This window comes from Theropithecus gelada, chromosome 12 (assembly GCF_003255815.1).
Source record: "Theropithecus gelada isolate Dixy chromosome 12, Tgel_1.0, whole genome shotgun sequence".
Taxonomy (NCBI): domain Eukaryota; kingdom Metazoa; phylum Chordata; class Mammalia; order Primates; family Cercopithecidae; genus Theropithecus; species Theropithecus gelada.
In genome coordinates, this window is record NC_037680.1 from 112,272,165 (window position 1) to 112,293,859 (window position 21,695).

Genomic DNA, 21,695 nt, shown 5'->3' on the forward strand with positions numbered 1-21,695 from the left:
CATCATCTTTACTTGATCCCATCTACAAAGACCGTGTATCCAGGTGAGGTCCCACCACAGGTCCCAGGGGTTAGGGCTTGAACGTATCTTTTGGGGGACACATTCAATCCGCAACAGTGTGTGCGTTATATACCTGTGATGTTTTCCAGGGGTGTCCAGTCTTTTGGCTTCCCTGGGCTACATTGGAAGAAGAATTGTCTTGGGCCACACATAAAATACACTAACAATAGCCAGTCAGCTAAAAAAAAAAAAAAATTATACACACACTAAAAACTCATGTGTTAAGAAAGTTTACGAATTTGTGTTGGGCCTCATTCAAAGCCGTCCTGGGTGGCAGGTTAGAGAAGCTTGGTTTAGACGGGCACTGCACTTAGAACTGCTGGAGTTGGCCCCATCACTTGGTGGTGGTCACGGTTCTGCCGGCGATGCTTTTGCAAGCTCCGCTGGTGTTCTAGAACCTCACAAGGACTCATTGGCTGGCAGTGACCTTCACACCTCTGAGGACAATTTCACAGCTGCCATTCACTTCCAGAATCAGATGAAAATTTCTCATTTGCCAGTTGAGCCCTATTAATGGCTGCTGATGAGAATCGTGTGACGTTTTGGGGGTGTGATGTGACTTTTGTCATCATGTGTTTATGTGCTTCATATTCAGCATGTGCCTGCCTCCCCCAACACAGGCCCCACATGATGCCACTGAGCTTTTAACTCTCCTTTCAAAAAAGAAAAAGTCAAAGGAAACAAAGCTAGGACATCCAGTATTATGTGGACGTTTGATAGGAAATGTGGACCTGCCCCGAGACCCTTCAGCCCCTGCAGGTGGGGAGATCGCGGCCCCCGCAAGTGGGGAGGGCGCGGCCCCCGCAGGTGGGGAGAGCGTGGCGACCTCCTGAGATCTTTCCAGGTTGCAGAACTGAGTCATTGCTCTGAGACCCATTCGCTAGGACGTCTTTCTCTGTGTCACCCATGGCATCCCAGGTGCCCTGGGCCGTGGGCCCTCCTGAGCTGTACAGGGTAGCCCATGTGCTAGAAGGACCTAAGGACCAGAAAAGCTGAAAGCCGGCACCACGTTGAGATCGTGGCACACCTGAGTAGGGCAGAAAGGTGGCCCCACAAGTTTCCCAAGATGAGAATAAACTGTGTATGGATTGAGTGGGCGCTTTTATGGTTGGCTGGTCGAGACCGACTTGAGAATGTTCATAGACCAACTCCAAGCTGCGAAATGGCACTGAAAGTACCGAGAGGAAGGTGTGCCATCTGAGAGCCGCCTTTCATCCCAGATCTGGAAGAAACCAACATCCAGGTGTGAAAGTGGCAAAAGGAGGGCCGAGGCCGGCCTGCCAGTGGGGCCCAGTGGCTGCCTGCGAGGGTCAGTGTTGTCGTAGCCTGCTGCCATCACACAGAGGGATTCGCAGGGAAGGGCCTTAGCCAGGCATGATGTGGGAACATCGGCCCTGTCATTCCCGAGTCTTCATGAGCTTAATTCAGCAGGGGCTCCTTCCTTCAGTGATGGAATCTGGAGTTTCTGATTCATTCTTAACCAACGCAAAATTTTAGGCAGAAAGCTAGCTCCAAGGCTGAGACAGTCCTGAATGTGCCTAGGCCAACAGCCAGCAAGCTCCTGGCTGGGAGCCTGGTAATGGGGATGGCTGGTAAAAGCTGTGCCCGCCCTGCCTCCCTCCCAGAAGGGTGACCCTCCAGCCCCATCAGCCCCATCTCCAGGCTCTCCCATCTTCCCAGCTCGGGCCACACATAGGTAGCAGCTATCCCCATGCTCTGTCCCAAAGACAGAACACATTGGTCACTAGGAGGTTAGCCTCCCCTGTTCATTTTGCTGATAGAATATGATAGTCGAGGTAGCTGGAAGAGTAAGGTGAAGGAACTCAAGGCAGCTCTTTCACTCGAGAGCCTGCCAGCGTAGGGCAGGGGAAGCCGGTGCCCTCCCAGGTGGAAAAGGTACCTGCGAGGGGGCTTCCCTATGTAAAGAAGAGTCCAAAACAGATAAGGGAGACTGAAGAAACCTCAACACCCCATGCTCATGAGGAAAAGCTTTAAGAGAAAATACCAGGTGCTAAGAGCAATTATAACTACCAGGTAAGGACCAGTGAGAAACAGTGGGTGAGATTAAGCTTGACGGTTCCATAACTCAGGAAAGTCGAGTTTTTGAGCATAAGTCCTAGGAAATTCTCAAACATACTTTTGCTTTGTGCCTGGGAAGTAGGAAAGTACACCAGACCCATTTCATTTCTCACATCTCTCCAGAGAACCCTTTCGCTTGTCTGTTCGGTTTATTTGGTTCACATCAGAGTTTGCTCAAGTCTTGGAGGTTCTGTAGGAAGAAATGAGCTGCTTCACCTCCTGGAGAAAGGACGTCTCGTTTCCAGCATCTCGGGGGTCAGGCTGTGCTGTACTGAGGCTGAAGGGTTCTGGGATTTTCCACTGCGTGTTTGGTTTCTGTTGCTTGTTCCTAGCTGCTGATGCGGCATGCTGGAGGAGACTTCTACTGGCCACTGGCTTCTGGCCCCCAGGGCCAGCTGGCTGTACGGCCACCTTCGAGTCTTTCTCCCGGGGTCAGCCTTACTACCCTCCTCCAGGACTGCCTAGAATTTTTTCCTGTCATCAGGATAGTAAATGTGTTCTCAGGAGCACGTGTATCTTAAATATGTTTTAACGAATGTTTACTTAGTCTCCTAGAAACAAAACATGTGGTAAACACCCAGTCTTATTTTCTGGGACACATGAAGTGTGTTTAAGCTGTCAGCTCCAAAAACCCTTTCCAAGTCAAATAAGTTTAAAAAAAAAAATAGTTGTCAGCTACCACTGCATCCCAGATGTTAGGGCTTATTTCTAAAGCTGTTCTTGGGTGCTGTTTAACGTTCCAGTGGAAAAAAAAACCTGTAATACTCCAGTAACACATGACTAGTCGTGAAATCTAGCCATTTAGATTTTTCAACCTGAATTTGACCGTTAGTTGCAACCAAGTGATTATAAACACATGATAATTTTTTAATGAGGATTATCTGTAAACTTTGAGATTATGAGCCTGCTGCTGTGTTGGTTTCATAGATAAAGCAGAAGTCAGTTCAGCCATCTTCACTGATGATTTTCAGAATTACCCTGATCGCTCACCATGGAAATACCGTTCCCCTTTGGTTTTGTCTTCCTCTGTGTGTGACAGTCCCTAACTTGACCCCTGGCATGGAAGCTATCAGTGAGGATCAGGTGATATTGTGTAAAAATAGGTAAAGGATGCTAACATTACTAGATGTTCAAAAAAATAATAAAAGGAAGCATGTTCTGTTTCATTTTGAGCAAGAAAAAAAAGCTGTAAAATCAGACTAAGGAGATTGTCATGTTTTTGGCATTGACGAAATTGGCAGGGCAAAGTGTGTTTTTGAGTTGGCTGCATGGACTCAGAATGTATTGTCCCATATTGTTACAATTAATTTGACAAGAAATCCAGGGCTTACTGAAAGCCATACTGTGCCTGCGGTGGAGCCTGCGTTCCAGAGAAAAGACCTTTCTGAATGAGTAACTGTGATTCAGGGCTGGGACTTACACCTGATCTGGGAGCGCCCTGAAGAGGACAAGCCCGCTGGCTTCTGTCGGGAGTCACTGTCTCCTCAGGGCAGGACCCAGACGCTCATACGTGTCCCTTAACTCACAGAGAGCCCAGAAACAGCACAGCACATGCTGTTGACGTAACTGTTGCTTTCCTAAGAAACCTCACGGCATCAGAGGTTTTAACAAAACCGTTCTTTAAGAGGAAAAAGGAGACTAGAGCCTAGAAAGTTTCACATATGTAATTACTAATCATTTTTCATTTTTCCTAGAGAAATTTTACCCCAAAGGTGTTCTGAGGCTGTGTGCGCATTTACCTGTTAATTGCGGATTAACAGAGCCATTGGATCTATCCCAACGGAACCACCATCACACGCTTTCACCTGTGTTCACTGCTCCCGTTTGCCCATGTCTTTGGCCTTGATCACGCCATCTCTCTGGAAGCCCAACTCCAGGTCCAGGAGACCAGATGGCAGCAGACCAGTCTGCCCCTGGCCAGGAACCTCTTGCTCTGGTCTGGAAGCCCCAGGGCCATGCCCATTGTGTTAGTTTATGCTCTTGGTTGCATGAGATGGTTGACCAACTTCGAAGAGCTAAAACAGAAAGGCAGGGGGCCAGTGGTGAATTATTAACTTCTTAACTTGCATCCCTGGAGCAGCCAAGGGGATGGATTTAGTTTTAGAAAGACCCTAATCTCCTGATGCACTGGAGTTCTTGAGGAACCCTCTCCCCCATTTCTTGCCTGTGTTGGTCTTCATGCCCAGCCAGGTCTCCCCACTTGGTAGCAAGCCCTTCATGGTGGTTTCATGGTCCTTAGTGCTCAGATATGGTGAGGAGGGAAAGGTGAGTATTTTTGTCAATAGCTCCAGCAAAAGACTATAAGTCAGTTCCACGTGGCCTCGTTTGAGCCACGTGCTTTTCCCTAAAACAATCAGTATCACAGGGGTTGGAGGGGATGTTTTGATTGTTCTGTGCCTTGGGGTAGGGAGATGAGGTCGGCCTAATTGAGCTGAGTGGCTTGAGCAGGAGGAGTATGATAGACTAGGGCTGGGCAGAACGTGGACACCAGAAAAGGCAGGGAGGCACGTCTACACCTTGTGTCTTCAGGGTTTGTCCTTTTTAAGCATTTTGACCAGTATGGGGGTTGGAGGGAGGGGGGTGTTGTGCAGTGCAGTTCTCTCTCCTAATTCACAGATCAGGTTACACCCAGCTTGCACAGTTTGAACTTGGGTGCTAAAGGAGAAGCACCTGGGGTATGTTTGAATTCACCCCAAAGCTACCTCTGGTAAATGTCTCCCTGTGACTTTTACAATCTCACTTGGGCTGTGGACCTCTGACATTTTCAGGCAAGTTTTTCCTTCTTAATCTCCAATGCCGAAAGCTTAGTCTTTGGAATGTTATACATTGTTTGGATCTTAAAAATGTCAGCTCACAAAATAATGTTTTTACATCCTTCCTCCAACATCATCAGCCACATTAACTCACCACCACTCCTCCTCTCCCCTTCTCCCCCAACCTATTTTATCGGTGTCAGAAAAGGGGAGAGAGCAGTTTCTTAGAAGGTACCCATATTGATCATAATACAGCCTTTCTTAGGCATGGGCAGTCCAGCAATCAGGGTTGAATGGTTTCCTGTGGAAGGTAGCATACTGAAAAAGGTGAAGTGCAGAGAAAAGACAGGGTGAGGGTGCAGCATGTCTAGTTTGAGGGCCTGGCTGTGGGTCAGGATGGAGAGATTGATACTTGAGAGGAGGCCGGGAATGAAATTGAATGTGCAGAGCACACGTTCCACTCCGCAGTGGTTAGAGCTGGGATTGCCTCTCGCAGCTCCCCGAAGAAAATGTTGCATCCTGTAAGATCGTGCCTGCCCAGTGGGGACCTGGACACTAAGTGCTACTTCTCTGCCTGTGGCAAACTCCAAGGGCCAGGACAGTGGAGACAAGGAAAGTAGAAGTTGAAGGAAGGTCCCAATAGCAAATTAGGTCGAGTGCCAGAAAGAATTACATCAGGAGAATTTGAGATATAATGAAAGTGCCCTCAAGCTCCCCACTCCGCTTCATGGGCTACCAGCCATGAGATCTGAAAAGGACTGGGCTAGACTCTCTGTGTGTGTGTGTGTGTGTGTGTGTGTGTGTGTGTATATGTGTGTGTGCGCACGTGTGCTCTTAAATCAATGTAAATTAGGCTATATACGGCTGCCAATAATCTGCAAAAGATGACAGTTTCATGTGGTTCCAATGGCTTAACATAATAAATTCATTAATGATTGACCCAGACTCGAAATGGAAACCTGATTCAACTCACAGTGTAGTCCTTTATCCATGCTTGGTGGCTTCTGGAAGGCACAGAGTTCAGGAGGAATCTGAGACAGGGTCTGGGTGCAGGAGGAGTGCTAGTGTGACAGCTTCTGGTACCTGCCCTGGGTCCACAAGCTGGTGGTCTCTTCTTGTTGCGTGAGGGCAGCCCATGTGGCCAGCGTTTATTTTCGGAGCCCCGTTTCTTAATGTTGTATATTTTTAAAAATAATTAACACCACCACAAGCAAGAAGGAAAAAAATCAGCACTTGCTCTTTGAAGGCCGAATACGGTGAAATGAAAGCATGCCTGGTGGACCAAGAGTGGGGCGGGGAGGAGGGGAAGCCAGCCTGCAGCGTCTCCCTCTAGACACAAGGGAGGTTTGGAGCCTGGACAAGAGCAGGGGGTGTGGAGGAACGGTCAAAACCCAGGCGTGATGTGGCTGCACCATCTGGCAGGAAACCAGGCCAGCTGCTGTGTGGGTCTTCCAGGGACAGAGAGAGGAGAAGTGGGGTTGGCCGGGCAGAGGCACGATAGAGTCAGGGCGGCTGGGCTCCAGGGCTCCAGCCAGGTTGTTCGTAGGAGCACTGGCTTTGGAGAGGGCCTTAAGAGGACAGATAGGGGAATCCCCAGGCCACGTCTGGACCTTGACACTGGCTAATGGGATGAGCTGCTGAAACCCATCACCATGAAGCCCCCTGCGCTGACTAGGGCACTTGCTCCTTCAGGAGCTGCATCTGCTTATGAGGCCTAAGAAAAACTGGTTCCCAGGTGTGTTTGGACTGTCTAGAACCATGTGACCTGGCACCTACTTTAACATGGGCAGCATCTCGGCTGGGAGCCCCAGGGAGCCTGGCAGTGCCTCAGTGGCAGATGTAGCTCGTTCCAAGATGTTCCAGAGGCAGGAGGTTCCTGGAAGAACCACTGGGCCTTGGGTGGTCGGCTCAACCTGAGAGCCAGTGACCCCATCCCCCACGAGGATGCTGTAGGGGTGGTCTAGGGGCGGTCTCACCTCTGCCACCTGTGGATGAGAGGCTGGACCCGGTCTTGGTGCTTTCCAGCTCAGGGCGTTGGTCCACTTGGGTATTCTTGGGGACCAAAATCCTAGTTAGGATGGGGACAGGCCTGGAGACAACTTGGTGGCCTCCTTCCATTAAAGCCATTACAGTGTCACCTCAGGATTGTAAGAATTACAAATGCGTTTTCCGGAGTCCCCAGAGTAAAAGGAGTCTAGCAGTTAGAAGAGCAAAGTGCATCTGTCAACAAAAGAAATACCAAAGATGAGACTGCAGCAGCGACCTGTCACCTCGTCTGTGTTGCTACTGCCTGAGAACAGAGGTTTTTAGTTTTTTTTAAAGGGCCATAAACATAAAAACAAGGATACAACATGCAAGGCCTAAAATATTTACTTTCTGGCCTTTTACACGAGCAGTTCGCCAGCCCCTACCCTACAGTATGGAAAACCGATGTAGAATAGTCAAATCGCATAGGATTTCTTGGTTTCTCCATGCAGGCTCATCGAATAGCAACCACCCTTTCTTAGTTTCTTGAAACAAGCACCTTATTTACATTCAGAGATTATATGTGGACTAACAGCTCATCAGCCCATACTTTCACATACTCACTTCCTGAATTGCATGTTGAAAAAGAGAGTTCATGTGAAGCCAATTATTTTTTAATCTAAAGTTACGTTCACATAGGAACCACTAGTGTAGAGCAATAGGCTCTGAGGGATGAGGAGCCCGTGTGGGCAGCCGAGTAACTGCCGAGGGGCCCCTGCATGGCACTCTGCTGTCCCACTTGCTTCCTGCCCTCTCTGGATTCTAACGTAACACTTGTGCCATTGTGCATCCATCTCAGGTCACGGTGCCATTACTTGGTGAGAACGCCTTATTTAAATACCCCAGGTGAGGAGTTAGGCACTTTCTCCAGTTCTGCAATGCTCCTTTGTTTCCTTTTTTTTTTTAAACGAGACAAGGTCTCACTCTGTCACCTGGGCTGGAGTGCAGTGGTGCCATCATAGCTCACTGTACCTTGAATTCCTGGGCTCAAGCAATCTTCTTGACTTGGCCTCCCAAAGTTCTGGTATTACAGGTGTGAGCCACCATGCCTATTTACCTTTTTTATGCTTAAAATAAATGTACAAAGTATTAAAAATCATTTTCCTCACAAGAACCAAATGTGTATGACTAAATATGTTAAGTTGACCATGCAGGCTATTTCAGAGACAGCGGGAGATGCTGAAATATTCAACACCACTGTGTTGGTGGGTGTTGGAAGATTTTCAATCAACAGTTTACTTATTTGGTTGTAAATTAGGTTTTATTGGGTGGGGCCCATCATTATGTGACTATTTTTTTTCTTCAGAGTGGTGATTGAAAAGCAGCCCCCAACCGCTTTCTCTGAGAGGTGCAGGCTGAGCCTGCCTGCAGCTCACCCCCAACCCCCAGCCCCCAGCCCGGCTCTCCTTGTCTAACATGAGTCAGTTTGCTTCTCCTGCTGCTCTGGACAATAAACTCCATCAGGGCGGAGACCTTGTCTTGTTCACCCTATTCCTGGCATCAAGGCTGTCTCTGGCATGTTACGGGGCTGGATGTTTGTTTGGTCGTGGTTGAGATGACCAAGATGTTCTTGACCTGGGTGGGGTGGTAGTGGAGAAACAGGCACAGGAGCTTGTGGTGTAGCTGCAGAAAAGGAGCTCACACCAATAGGAACCAGATTGTATCACTGGCTGAGTATACAGCAGATGCGTTCCCCTTTGTTCTTTTATCACTTGCTTACCTGCAAGCTCTGGTCTGACTTTAGGAACATGCCACACACTTGGATCAACATGGACTCCTTTACTGGAGATTTGTAGAATCTTTCCCCTGGAGCCATTTGGGAAGCACTTGTCCAAGACATGCGATTTTACAGGCTATTTTGATGTCAGGGAAGAGATGTATCCTGAATCTTCCAGAAAGCATGGAATTACGACTGCATATTAGGAAGAGGCCTGGCTTTCCTATGGGAATTGAACGGAAGACAGATGCATCTCTCATGTTCTAGTTGTTGCAGTTTTACTGCTTCTGTTCATTGAATTGGTGTTGCCAAACTCTCCCTCCATGTGTGAGTTTCCATTTGGAAATGATATGGTCATGGTCGTAATGTAGCAGTCATTTGTTAATTTTTATGAGCCACTTGTGACGTTTCAGGAAGCTGACAGACAGCCGACGTGGATTAGCTCATTTACACCTAGGGAAACAGAGGCACCAGAGGCCACAAGAGATATTCAGGGTCACACAGCCTAGAGGTATGGGCCTGAGGTGGGTTCTTGGAACGTGGCTCAGAGCCCATTCCCCTGCATTGCTGCCCAGAGGGCCGCCACTCATTTCACGGTCAGCAGATGTGCTGACGGGGTTCAGAAGGACCTCTCCTCACCCAGTGGACTGGAGCTGAGCCCACACGTTGGGCCAGGTGAGACCCCAGAGCAGCTGCTGAGCTATTGAGAGAAGTGTGAGTTCTGTGAAGCTCTTCGGGAGTCTGGGGTCTTGCTTCCAACAGTGGATTTGCAGAAAGTTCCAATGTGCAGAAAGTTCTGAGACAGGCACACGCAGGACCCCATGGCTGGTGACAGACCTGGGCTGGCAGCCCAGGGAGGTGAGTGGTCGTTTGCAGGCCGACTTCTCTTTCCCGAAGGCATTCTCCGTGTTTTCACGCCGTTATCTCAAAGTGAAGTCCTTATAACTTCACAGGAAAAAACATGCCTTGGGCTTTGTGAAGTGCTTGCCCTTTTCAGGTTTGATGATGCTGCAGGGCATATGTTATTCTTTGCGGTACAGTCATGTGTCCCTTAATGATGAGGATTTATTCTGAGACATGTGGTGTTAGGCGCTTTCACTGTTGTGCACTCATCATACATGTGCTTACACCTACATGGTGTAGCCTGCTACACACCCAGGCTACGTGGGAGGACCTGTTGCTGCTGGGCCACAACCTGGACATGTGACTGTACTGAATATTGTAGGCAGTTGTAACTCAGTGGCAAGTATTTGTGTATAATCTAAACGTAGACAAGATACAGCAAAAATAGGTTACTGTGATCTCATGGGACGACTGTCATTTATTGCTCCGTGGTTGACGAAAGTGTTGTTAGGGTGCAGGTGACTGTATCTGAAATTCTGCAGCTGTCAGAGAACACTTTGTTGAGATAATACTATTTTGCAGTAGTTTTAGATCTTTTTTTCTCGTCTTTTATTTTTATTCTAACGTCTGCTTTTCTAAGGATATAGTGTTTTCTAGAGGGAAAAAGACTAATAAAATCTAATGAAGTTGCTTCTGCTGACAGCTGGATGTCGTCGGATACTGATGATGGAAATTGGTTCGTGTGAACAGCCTACACCACCTTGCCAGACTTTCTGTTTCCATTTTAGTTTGTGTATTTGTTTGTTTGTTTGTGAGACACAGTCTCGCTGCGTTGCCCAGGCTGGAGTGCAGTGGTGCAATCTCGGCTCACTGCAACCTCCACCTCCCAGATTCTCCTGCCTCAGCCTCCTGAGTAGCTGGGATTACAGGCACTGACCACCATGCCCAGATAATTTTTGTGTTTTTAGTAGAGACAGGGTTTTGCCATGTTGGCCAGGCTGGTCTCGAACTCCTGACCTCAGGTGATTCAGCCACCTCGGCCTCCCAAAGTGCTGGTTTTACAGGTGTCAGCCCCCACGCCTGGCCTGTTTTTATTTTAGTTTTTAAAATACATTATTTGGAAGAGAGAGCTCTTACTAGGTTTTATGTGTTAAGCTGCTAAGTTTTGTTTTTCTCAAAGCTCTTGGAAGTCAAGATGTAAGGAAATTAAATTGTAACTATTGGGCAAGAAACTGTTTTCGCAAACACTAGTTTTTCAGCTTCTTTTCGAGCAGCAATATCATGTTTTTTCAAAAATATTGTAAGTATAACTCTTACTAGTTCAAGTTTATACATTTGTACATTTGTTGAAGACAGCAATGAAGTTATTTTCATGAACACATATTAGGTCTCCAGGTTTCAGTTTTATATCTGGTTTTTCATCCAGTTAAGTTTGTTTTTGTTTACTTTGTGTCAGTAATTCCTAAGCTACTCAGGTAAGTCCTCTCCTGTTTTTTTTTTTGTTTTTTTTGTTTTTGTTTTTGTTTTTTTTTTGGCGGGGAGATGCCCAGACTGGAGTGCAGTGGTGTGATCTCGGCTCATCGCAACCTCCACCTCCTGTGTTCAGGCCATCCTCCTGCTTGTGTGCATTCAGAGATGTGCTGAAGGGGTTCAGAAGGACTTCTCCCCACCCTTTCTTTAACGTATAACCTACTTGTAATTTCAAGCGCTCTTCAATTAAATAGATCCAAAGTCTTTAAGTAATAGGAGTAGTGGGTCTTCAAGAATTCCAAGGTGGGTCAGTAAAAGCAACTGTTCTCATTCCTTGGAAGTTGTCAGATAGAAGCCTTCTAAGGCATGGTAAACATTAAACCCACCATAACATACTTTGAAGAGTCAGCTAGTTAACAGTCCTTACTGCTTACCTGACATGTCACTCATGAGAAGGTCGGATGCCTCCCACAGCTGTGTGCTTGTCTGCATAATTTTCAGGTGCAAACAAATGCAGGCCAAGGTTGTTGAAAGGCCAGTGTGAAGCTGCAGCCTTCCAGTCTAAGCCACAGCAGGTGGACTCTGCTTTGCACAGGAGTTTACCCAACACAAGTTTACCCACGTATTCCGTGTTCTTGGTCTCACTTTTATTCGGTAGCACACTTGAGTGCAGGTTTGTCGTTACTGTGATACAGTTTAAAAAACAGGTATATATATGTATTTTAAAATATCTAAAGCAGCCTTTTTTTAAAAATTATTTTTTATTTCACTCTGTTGCCCGGGCTGGAGTGCAGTGGGGCAGTCATGGCTCACTGCAGCTTCAAACTTCCAGGCTCAAGCGATCCTCCTGCCTCAGCCTCCTTAGTAGCTGGGACTACAGGCCTGTGCCACCATGCCTGGCTAAATTTTAAATTTTTTATAGAGACGGTCTCATTATGTTGCCAGGGCTGGTTTTAAATTCCTGAGCTCAAGCGCTTCTCCCACCTTGGCCTCCTAAAGTCCTGGGATTATTACAGGTATCAGCCACCGTCCCCGGCCCTGTAGCCAGTTTTGAACTTGCTGATGCCTCCTTGGAAAAGTGCTCCTTGGAACTCACTTTGAAACCCTGCTGCTCTGAGGTCTGGCAGCCAATAAGAACCCCGCCCCCCACCTCGGCCAGCGTGTGCTGTTTTTCCCCAGACCTCGGTTTTCTCATCTTGAAAGCTGTGAATCTGTGTCACGTTTTCCTGGGATATCACATGCACTTTTGATCTGCGGATTCAGATCTCTCTGCGTCTCAGGAACACTCCTTTGTCTTTTATCTTCGAATAGTCTTTGAGTTCTTTTGCAGGGGATGTGTTGTCAGAGATACCATTTATCCTTTTGTTTAGGTCCGTTTGTCAATGAACTTCTCTCTTAAATACTTTACCTCTGTCTTTTTAATCTCATTGACTGTGTCTGTTTCAAGCCGTTCCTCTGTGTCAGAAACTCAGCTTTCAGCCTTGTCTCTCCTGCTCCTTACTTTTTCTAATTTTATTCATCAGTTCCCCAAATGCTGTTTTGATCCTCAGATCTGGACGTTTCCATTTTATCTCATGTTGTTTCAAATTCTCATCCTGGAGTTTCTTGTCCCACGGAATGGCTGTTCTTTCTTAAGTCACATTGGAGTGGGAAGCGGTTTAACGGACTTCCTTCTGCTTTTTGAGTTTTGTTTTCTTCTCCATTGTTGCTTTGTTTCTCTTCTGTTCCCCTCCCTCCTTCCTATTCCCAAGCCTCTCCCACCTTGCTGTTTTCCCTGCTGGGGAGCCTTTGCATAATGTCCCCAGCCCTGCTCTTCAGCCTTCTCGGCTTGGACCTCTCTTCCCACACATTGTCTTGACCGAGACTGACGCTGACCACTGGGAAGGGCTTCTCCCTCATTCTGAGTCAGGCTGTTTGGGAGCCTCTCGCCGCCCTGCTTCCTGTGGTGGGAGAAGGTGAGGGAGAGGAGATGCTGTCATCCTGAGTGCCCCGGACGAGATGGGCCGGACCCTTCTGCCCACATTCCCATTTGCCAGAGTTCAGCCACCCCCCCCCCCAGCCAGCTGCAGGGCGTTCGGGGGCATCTGTCGAGTGTCACTGCCCATGCCGCAGGACCTGAGACTGGATGCCGTTCTTCCGGAGATCCCAGGATTTGCCGAGCATCCATGCCCTGCCATCCCTCTGTAGTCGGAGGGACCTGCCTCCCGTTGAAGGAGTCTGCCCTTCGTTAGGGACCAGGGCTCTGCTCTTCCTGGGAATTTACCACGTCCTCTTCCAGGTTCCCTTCACCTGTCCTGGGGGGTGGGAGGAATATATCATTGTTCCCCTTGAGGTGCCCCCCTGCGTGGGTCACTTCTCCCACTCACCAGGCAACGCGGGCATCTTCTTCGCCTCCAGAGAACCTTTGCCGGGCCATTCACTTCCAAGGCTTTGTCATTTCCATTCCTCAGTCAGGAGACCAAAAAGATGAGGCCACGGCTGCCCCTTCTGTTTCTTCCCTGCACACTTTGGGGTGGAGTGATGGGGTACTGATGGCTCAGGAGAGACGAGGAGCCTCCGCCCAGCTCAGATCTTCCTTTTCGTTCCTTAGAGCCTGCATGTTTTGAGGTGTGTTATGTTAAGCTGTGCCCTTTTTCCTGTTGGATGGTGAAGTTCCTTCCTTCAGGCTTTCATGTTTCCCCCTTGTTTTATTAGGAAAAGAGGAAAGAAAATTCAGTTATAGTGAAGTTCTTATCCGCCATCTTAACCTGGAGTTTGGCGTTTTTCTTTTTCTGTGTTCCTTTACTACCTTGCTTAGATCTGGGTTAAATAAAACCATGAGAGACCGTGGCCTGCCCAGGAAAATCGTGTGTTAAGTGCCCCCACTTCACTGCGGGTCAGAACCCCGGAGTGTCCCCCCTGGAAATAGTCAGCAGTCCCCACGTGTGGGGTCCTCACTCACTGCTGGTACCTTTGTATAGTAGTTACTTTTTATTTTACAATGTAAGTTTTAAAAAAACAAGTTGAGAGAGGAAGTGAAATCTGATTTGGCTAAATTTTGTAAACAAAGATGTTACCAATAAAACCTGTTTCCCAGTGTATAAATAAATATGTGGTCCAAAATTCCTTTTAAATGTCACAATACGAAACTTTTCCAAAACCCCAGCATTGGTGACTGACTTCAGTATTTTTATCCAAGTTAAACGAGCCAAATTAATTTTTTACAAATTTCTGGCGCATTCATGATTGAAATTTTAAGTATTCTCCTAGGGAAAAACGAGGGGCGATTGTCCTTTTCAAGGTATCCATCTCATCCCACTTGTTAAAAATAATTAGGGAACAATGCAGTTTGCAGATTTTCTCCCGATGTCATGATGGCACTCAGCAACAAAGAATATTGTAGATGAATTTTGAAAATGTTTTCCTGGAAGAAATCCCAAACACATGGCCGGAAGGAACCCAGGACCTGCCAGCCATGCTCCGCCTGTCTTTCTCCCATCCAGTCTGACCCCATAGCGCTGGGCAGTGGACGAGGCGTGGCCAGCTTGCACCTGCTGAAACAACCGGGTGGCTCCACTGCATCTTGATCAGACACTGCATGAGGTCCCTCCCCTCTCTAATGGCAAAGGGAAACAGTGGGCTCTGCACATGCAGCTTTGAAGTCAAGAGTCATTTTCGTCCTTAGCTCAGGCATGAAAAAAAAACAATAATAAAAAATTTTAAAACACTTTAAAAAGATAAAAATCAACAGTGAAAAATGAAAGTTACAGATAGGTGTCTGTCTTTTTAGTTTCCTAAGCACAGTGATGATGATTGGAGCTAAAGGCAGAGACCACCGTTCCCCGAGTGTGAGTGGAGTAAGGATAAGATAGTCCCACCTCCCTGCATGTTTGATGTTGGCCCCGTGAGTGCTGCAAAACCCAGCAAACACGGAGGCTGCTGGCTTTGTTTCTGTAGGGCTTGTCTTAGCAGAAGTTCACATGGAAAGAGAGGGAGGGGTCAGAAGCAGTCAGAGCGTCTGGATTTGAGTCTTGGTCCTGCCGCGTGCTGGCCGTGGAGCTCTTGCTCTGTGTCTGAACTCCTTTTCCTCCTGCGTGGATTTGGGCGTCGCCAGTGATGTTTGCATCATAAGACGGGTTGAGGGATAACGGAGATGATGTGGGAAAACAAGTGCTTTGTAGACGACGGCTTTGGAAGGCACACTGTCGTTGCCATAGCTGTCGCTTGGAGGACTGTTAATGATAACGTTGATAGCTTTCAGTTCAGTTAGCCAAAATGACAGAAATGCCAAACATCTGTTGCAGTGTTGACTCCCAAAAGAGCCCTTTTTTTTTTTGGAACGGGAAAATTCAGTCTTCTCTTTTTTTCTGAAAGCAGAAAGGACAGCACAGATGATACCCTCTCCGACGTCTGTCTGTGTAGACCGCACTTGTGTTGAAGAGGCTCCACTGTAGCTCCACCCCGCGTGAGTGCAGAAACTCGAAGGAACCTGCTTGTTTTATTTCCCCCCGCAGCCCACATTTAGCACTGGTTCTCACACTGTGAGACCAGGATTCAGAGTGGTAATCATGAAAGGCTAGGAGGACTTAGAAAAAGGTATTTAAAAAACAAGAGTGCAGCTGTATCCTTTTCTTCCTGGTGTGCTATTCATTCACTTCAGCATCTTGGTGGAAATAACTCAGTTCCACCTTCCATACACTTTTCTCTCTGCAGTGTGGGATTTAGGGAGAAATTAAAACCTCGACTCACTCACAAATACAAGCTCAAGGGCAAACCAGGGCTCCCAGTGCAGTTTCCACATGTTCTGGGAACCCTGAACACTTGCCTTGGGGTGAAACAGAAACCTAATACATTGCACTTGAAGTTGAGTTCAGACAAGAAGACAGTACCGCTGTATCCCCAAGTAACTCAGACGAGATAAGAGCCCTCCATTCTGCTTTAAACTCAGTACAGAAAGTCAAGCCCAGAAAGGATGCGGGTTCTGTTCTCACCTCCCTCTGCTCTAGGCTGAGGATTCCGTGTGATGCTGTTTACCTCTGGTGACATCCTTGTGTCCTGGGGAAGCACAGATTTCAGTGAGACTGGGACTCTGTTTTCCCCTCTCACTGAGATGCGGTCACAGCTGTCCAGCAACCTGGTTCCGCCTCAGGGTCAGCCAGCTGCGGCTGATCTGTCTGGTTCCTCAGCCTGGGGGTGCCAGGGTGACGCTTGCCCCTGCCTGCAGAGCTCTCCTAGCACCCGTTCACAGGTGTGCCTGGGCCAGATGCGTGTCTGACAGGGATGTCAGGTTTGGGGAGACTGAAAATCCTTTTGGGAATGAAGTTATCCTGATACGATTTAATGTTATGTCAACATAATTGGCAGCAGAGATGGTTGCACATCACTCATGGCAGATCTGTCACATGGGCCATGGGCCAAGCTGTGTGCATCGGGTACTGGGAGGATCCAGGTGGGCGAAACAGACCTGCAGGAAAATACATGGAAATGGGGACAAAATAGGCATTTAAAAAGCGACATTCAGCTTGAAACTGGATGTAGCATTTGGTGATATCCTCTAAAATTTTGGTGGAATAAAGATCTCCCTTTGGGAGGCTGAGGCTGGTGGACCACTTAAGCCCAGGAGTTCAAGACCAGCCTGGGTAATGAGGCCCCATCTCATTTATCCAGGTATGCCGGCGCGTGTCCGTGGTCCCGGCTACTCGGGAGGCTGAGGTGGGAGGATCTCTTGAGCCTAGGCAGTCGAGGTTGCAGTGAGCCTGTCCGTGCCACCGCACTCCAGCGTAGGCAACAGAGTGAGACTGTCTCAAACACACACACACACACACAACAACAACAACAACAATGAAAAATCTAATGACTGGGATGAGATCTGATGAAATGGTGGGGATGAATTTAAAATGATGCGAGTGGTGGTGCCGGCAGAATACCAGCTTGTTGCCAACCGTGCTGTCATCCTAAGGCTCTCCTTCTGTGGTTAAAGTGGTTCAGGTGCAGAAAATGAATTTTAAAGTGTTACCTACCTGCTAGCGCAGGCTTTTCAAGGCCCAGTGATCCTATTGAGCTGAGCCTGCTCCTATCAGTAGTGCCCTGCAGGACCTTTTGAAAACGTCCCCAGTGAAGACATTCTTGAATTCTTACAACCTGGTCGCTTGAGCACCTGGCTGACCTTTATCTTATTATTCACCTTTGGGTTTGTGGCAAATACTTAGCAGTATTTAATTTTTGCTTTCTAAGGGTAATACAAAAAAATCATGCAAATCAATTACCAGTATCTAGTGTTTGAAACTGTAAAATGCAGCAAAGAACTGTTAATTATACTGTGTATCTGGGGAGGGAAATGTAAACCGACTTTAGGATTCGAAGAGACCTTGCTGATAAGAGAAGGAGTCACTGCTGCTTTTAGAGGCAGTGAAAGCTGGGCCTGGAGTCCTTTGCTTGAGGTCACAAAGCCAGAGACTTTAGAAGAGCAGAAGGGAGAAGGCTCAGTGCCCTCCTAGGGAAGCTTTTGTAACTTGAATGTTGTGATTCAGCCACCTGGAAGCTTCTTCACTTGTGAACGTGACTCTGCAAAAACACGTTAGAGGAAGCAGAGGAGAGGATGGACGTGAAATCCGTCCTGCGTGTACTCACCGGAATGCAGCAGGGAGGGTCATCTGCCAAGGCGTCATGGTCATTCCACGAGAGCTGGGTGGTGACACTCCCCAAGTTCCCACTCCCAGGGAGGTAGGCAGCCGAGGGACACTGGCATTGCAGCGCCCCTGGGACAGGCCCCACTCCTCCCTTCTTGCTCTGGAGGTGACACAGTCTAGTGATTGGGGAATGGGACCTGGGGCCAGCGTGCTCGACAAGACGAAGCCTCAGCAAAGTTGAACCCTACGGTTCATCTAGCAGGGAGGGCTTCCACGTGCTCTTGTATCTGGGGTAGCCGTCAGAGGGCAGGGCTGGAGCCAGGGCCCTGTAGGGCAATCAGCGTCCGGAGGGCACAGAGGAGCACATGGGGTGCTCAGGCCACAGGGTCAGGACGATGTCGCGGTGAGGTCCGTCTGCTGTGCTATATGTTAGGGGAAGGAGGAGCCGAGGCCGGGAGTGGGCGCAGACAGGTGGGAAACTTGTGCAGAAACCTAGCGAAGAAGTGTAGACGATTTCAATGAATGTGAGGGGTAGGGAAGGAGAGCGAAGGGAGATGAAAATACTTGGGGGTGAGATAAGTGGGGTGGAGGTGATGAGGATACCTGTTCACTGCGCTCTCTGTCCCAAGCAGGATTCTAAGTGCTTTTCATGCGTTAACTCATTAAGGAAGGCTCTGTTTACCCCCATTTCACAGGTGAGGAAACGGAGGCACCGAGCAGTTGAGTTATTTGCCACAGGTCACCCAGCCAGGGAGGGCTAGACAGGGATTTGAACCTGGTGGGCTGGTACCTGGGGCCATGCACAGATCAGGGTATGAAGGAGATTTTTCTCCAAATAAAGAGTAACAGATTTCCTTTTCAAATGTTCTTTTTCTTTTTCTTTTTTTCTTTTTCTTTTTTTATTTTTTTTTTATTTTTTTATTTTTTTTGAGACATAGTCTTAGGCTGGAGCAGTGGCGTGATCTTGGCTCACCGCAACCTCCGCCTCCCAGGTTCAAGCAATTCTCCTGTCTCAGCCTCCCAAGTAGCTGGGATTACAGGCACCAGTCACCACACGTGGCTGATTTTTGTATTTTTAGTAGAGATAGGGTTTCACCATGTTGGTCAGGCTGGTCTCGAACTCCTGACCTCAGGTGATCCACCTGCCTTGGCCTCCCAAAGTGCTGGGATAACAAGTGTGAGCCACCACATTCAGCCTCAAATGTTATTTTTCTTAAAAGGGTCACATTCGATTCATGTCTTCAAGATATAGCAGGTTTCCAGCATCTCTTTTTAAAAGGTTTTTTTAAAGAGAAATAATATTGCTATCACTGTTGCACATTTTTCTGTTGTAAGCAGGTTTATTCAGTGTTAAATATGACTTTTATAAAAGCAGGTTAAAAGAACCTTGCCAGAAATTTCGAGTAAGACCAGGCTGGGTACTGTTCAGGGTGCTTTGTGTCAACTCGTTACTCCTCACCTGCTAGGACATCATCCTCTTTGCATCTGGGGACACTGAGGTGGGGAGAGGTGAGGCGAGGCTACACAGCTGTGTGTGGCAGAGCCAGGGTTCAGGCAGAGCTAGACCAGTATCGGGGTCTGGGGGCGACCGTCTGCATCAGCTTCACATACGTGGGGACGTCCACCTGTGTCATATGTTTCCCAGCTTGTTTCATGATGACAACAGCTCTGCTAGAAAAGCAGTTTCCTTTTTGCCTATGAGCACTCTCGATTCAGGGACCCTGAGTCTTTGGGCCCCTCGTGCAGCTGGGCCTCACCCTGTCTGGACCCAGCATCCTAACTGGTCTGGCTCTGTCCCCTGCTAATGGACCTCAGCCTGACTGTTTCCAGCAGGCCCTACCCTCTTGTTTCAGTGATGGGGGGACAGCAAAATGAGAGTTTACCTGCTTTAATATCAAAAGGTTTTCTTCATTGTTGTGTTATTGAGTGAACTGAACAGCAGATTTATTTGCTTTAGCAAATGCAGCTGCCTGTGATGGTGGCATAGGTGTTGAGTGTGACCACACGAGCACGGCAGGAGTTTGCGGGAACGAGCCAGTACCCCAGTCAGCCCTCTGTGGCCTCAGAGGGTAGCTGCCCGTCTGGAGGGCCTCGGACACTTTCAGGCTGGGATGGGTACTCTTGATTTTTTGCTTCTCGGGCACTGATGTGGTTCAGGCCCGGGATTCTAGGAGGGAAGGTTCCTGTCGCAGGGGAGGGAATCAGACGTGTCTCTGGGTGGCAGAGGAGCTGGCAGGTAGCCTCTGGGCTCTGACAGCATTGTCCTCTGGATCCAGTGATTTGGGGTTTAGACAGGGTTTCTAGAAGACATCCGCACAGAGGAGCAGAAGAGGAGAGCTAGGAACTGATGCGTGCCTTACCCTCTCTAAAACGAGAGTTCCGAGTCCCTGTGAGGGTTCCCTAGCGTGGTCTCAGAGCCCAGGATCTGGAGGGGGCGTCTGTCGTTGGAGAAGGCAGAGGAGCCAGGGTGGAGTCCTTCCCGCTGCCGAGGAGGAGCAGGGCTGGCCTAGAGGGCCGGCTGGGCACTGCAGCCACCTTGTACCATCCCCTCCTGAGAGCGTCAGGGGCCGGGACATCCAGGGTAGCACCGGGCCCCTCATGCCCGTCCTCCTCCTCGTGGTCTCCTCTGTTCCTGCAGGGTCCCGGTGGTCTCCCGCTAACCCGCGTGGTCTCTAACGCCTCCTGTCAGCTGCTGCTCTGCTGTCTCCACCTGTGTGGAGGTCCCATCCAGTAGTTTCTGTCTAACCCGTGTGTAGTAGTGAAGCGTCCCCCCCCTAATTGTGGCCTGTGACTCTGGAAACACCATTCTCATGATGTTCTATGTCTCCCTTTCAAGAACTGGGTTTCTCTTGAGGAGAATACAGGTTCTCGGCCCTGTCATTTACCAAGACGTTGCAGATCAGGCACCTGTTAAGCATGAAAAATTTGTTTTCAGTTTCGTGAACCCAACAAGAGAATGACAATTTTGATGTTCTCTGTTTCCCAGTGAGTGAGAATTCCTGAATTTACCTAGAGAGCCCACATGAAAAGTCCACACTTCTCGGCCACGAGTGACTGGCATTGCAAAGGAGGCTGTGCCTTCTAACTGGAAACACACACGAGTTCTTAAAGACGAACATTTAAATCTGAGTTCAGCTCTGTTAAAATTCAGCGTTGGCTGGCGATATCCTAAATACTTGGTTGCCTCCAGGGCGACAGCCTAGGGTGTATTTTTCCACAAGCGAAGCCCACGTCTGTCTGCCCTGCTCACTCTCTGCTGTTCTTGTGTAACGAGGTGCTTTGTGTGTGTGGCAGGTGGCAGGTTCAAGAAAGAGATTGTCGTTGACGGACAGAGCTATCTGCTGCTGATTAGAGACGAAGGGGGCCCCCCGGAGGCGCAGGTGAGTACACGCACACGCCCCAAGCCAGCTGTTTCCCTTTGTTTTCTAAGGTTTCATGCAACACGTGCTTCTGGAAACCAGTGACGTGCTTTCCAAAAAAGTGGAAGTCCCTTAAAAAATGTTTCCTGTCACTGCATTTTTTCTCATCTCGAAGAAGCTAAGTCTTTTCTTCCGCCACCTCCCTGCCCAGACTAAATCCTACAGAGAAGTTGGGTTTATATGGTAGCTTTTCACTTTCTGTGTTTTTAAAAAGGCAGGAAACGCACCCCCTGCCCTGGTTGGGGAACCCAGTTGAAATGACATGTGGACATTTCTGTAGTTTGGTTTGTGTTTTGGCCTTTTCCTTTGACTGGTGTGATCTCTAGAGCAGTGAGATGTAGAGAGCTTGCTGGGCGGAATTTGGAGTCCCGTCTTCTCTCTGTCTCTGCTAACTGTAGGCGTTGGCGCCTCTGTGCCTCCCTGGCCTTGGCCCAAGCAAGGCGGTCTCCACCGAAAGCTGGTATGAAGCATATTATGATTTCTTTGGAAGTTCCTGGAAAGATGGGCATTCTGGAAATAACAAAGCATGAGTGTGGAAGATCTCTTTTTTTGGTTTCTTTAACCTACTTTGTTTTACTTGAAGCATAATTTACCGAGTAAACACTTGAAAGGAGCCAGGAGCTAGTAAATGCAAACTGAATGTCAAAGATTTTCTTGGCATTATCTCCTGGACCTGTCTTTTTGTGAACATGCAGCATAGGATTGTAAGATGATGAAAGTG

General features: G+C 48.3%; 1 protein-coding gene across 5 annotated transcripts in view; it reads left to right on the plus strand.

Annotated features, from left to right (window-relative positions):
* The window catches only part of AGAP1 (ArfGAP with GTPase domain, ankyrin repeat and PH domain 1), a 633,884-nt gene that overhangs the window by 224,469 nt on the left and 387,720 nt on the right, over window positions 1-21,695 (plus strand). For all 5 annotated transcript variants that reach the window (XM_025404404.1, XM_025404403.1, XM_025404402.1 and 2 more), the window contains one exon: window positions 20,850-20,935. In XM_025404404.1, the coding sequence (XP_025260189.1) occupies window positions 20,850-20,935 (86 nt within the window). The remainder of the gene's footprint in view (window positions 1-20,849; window positions 20,936-21,695) is intronic.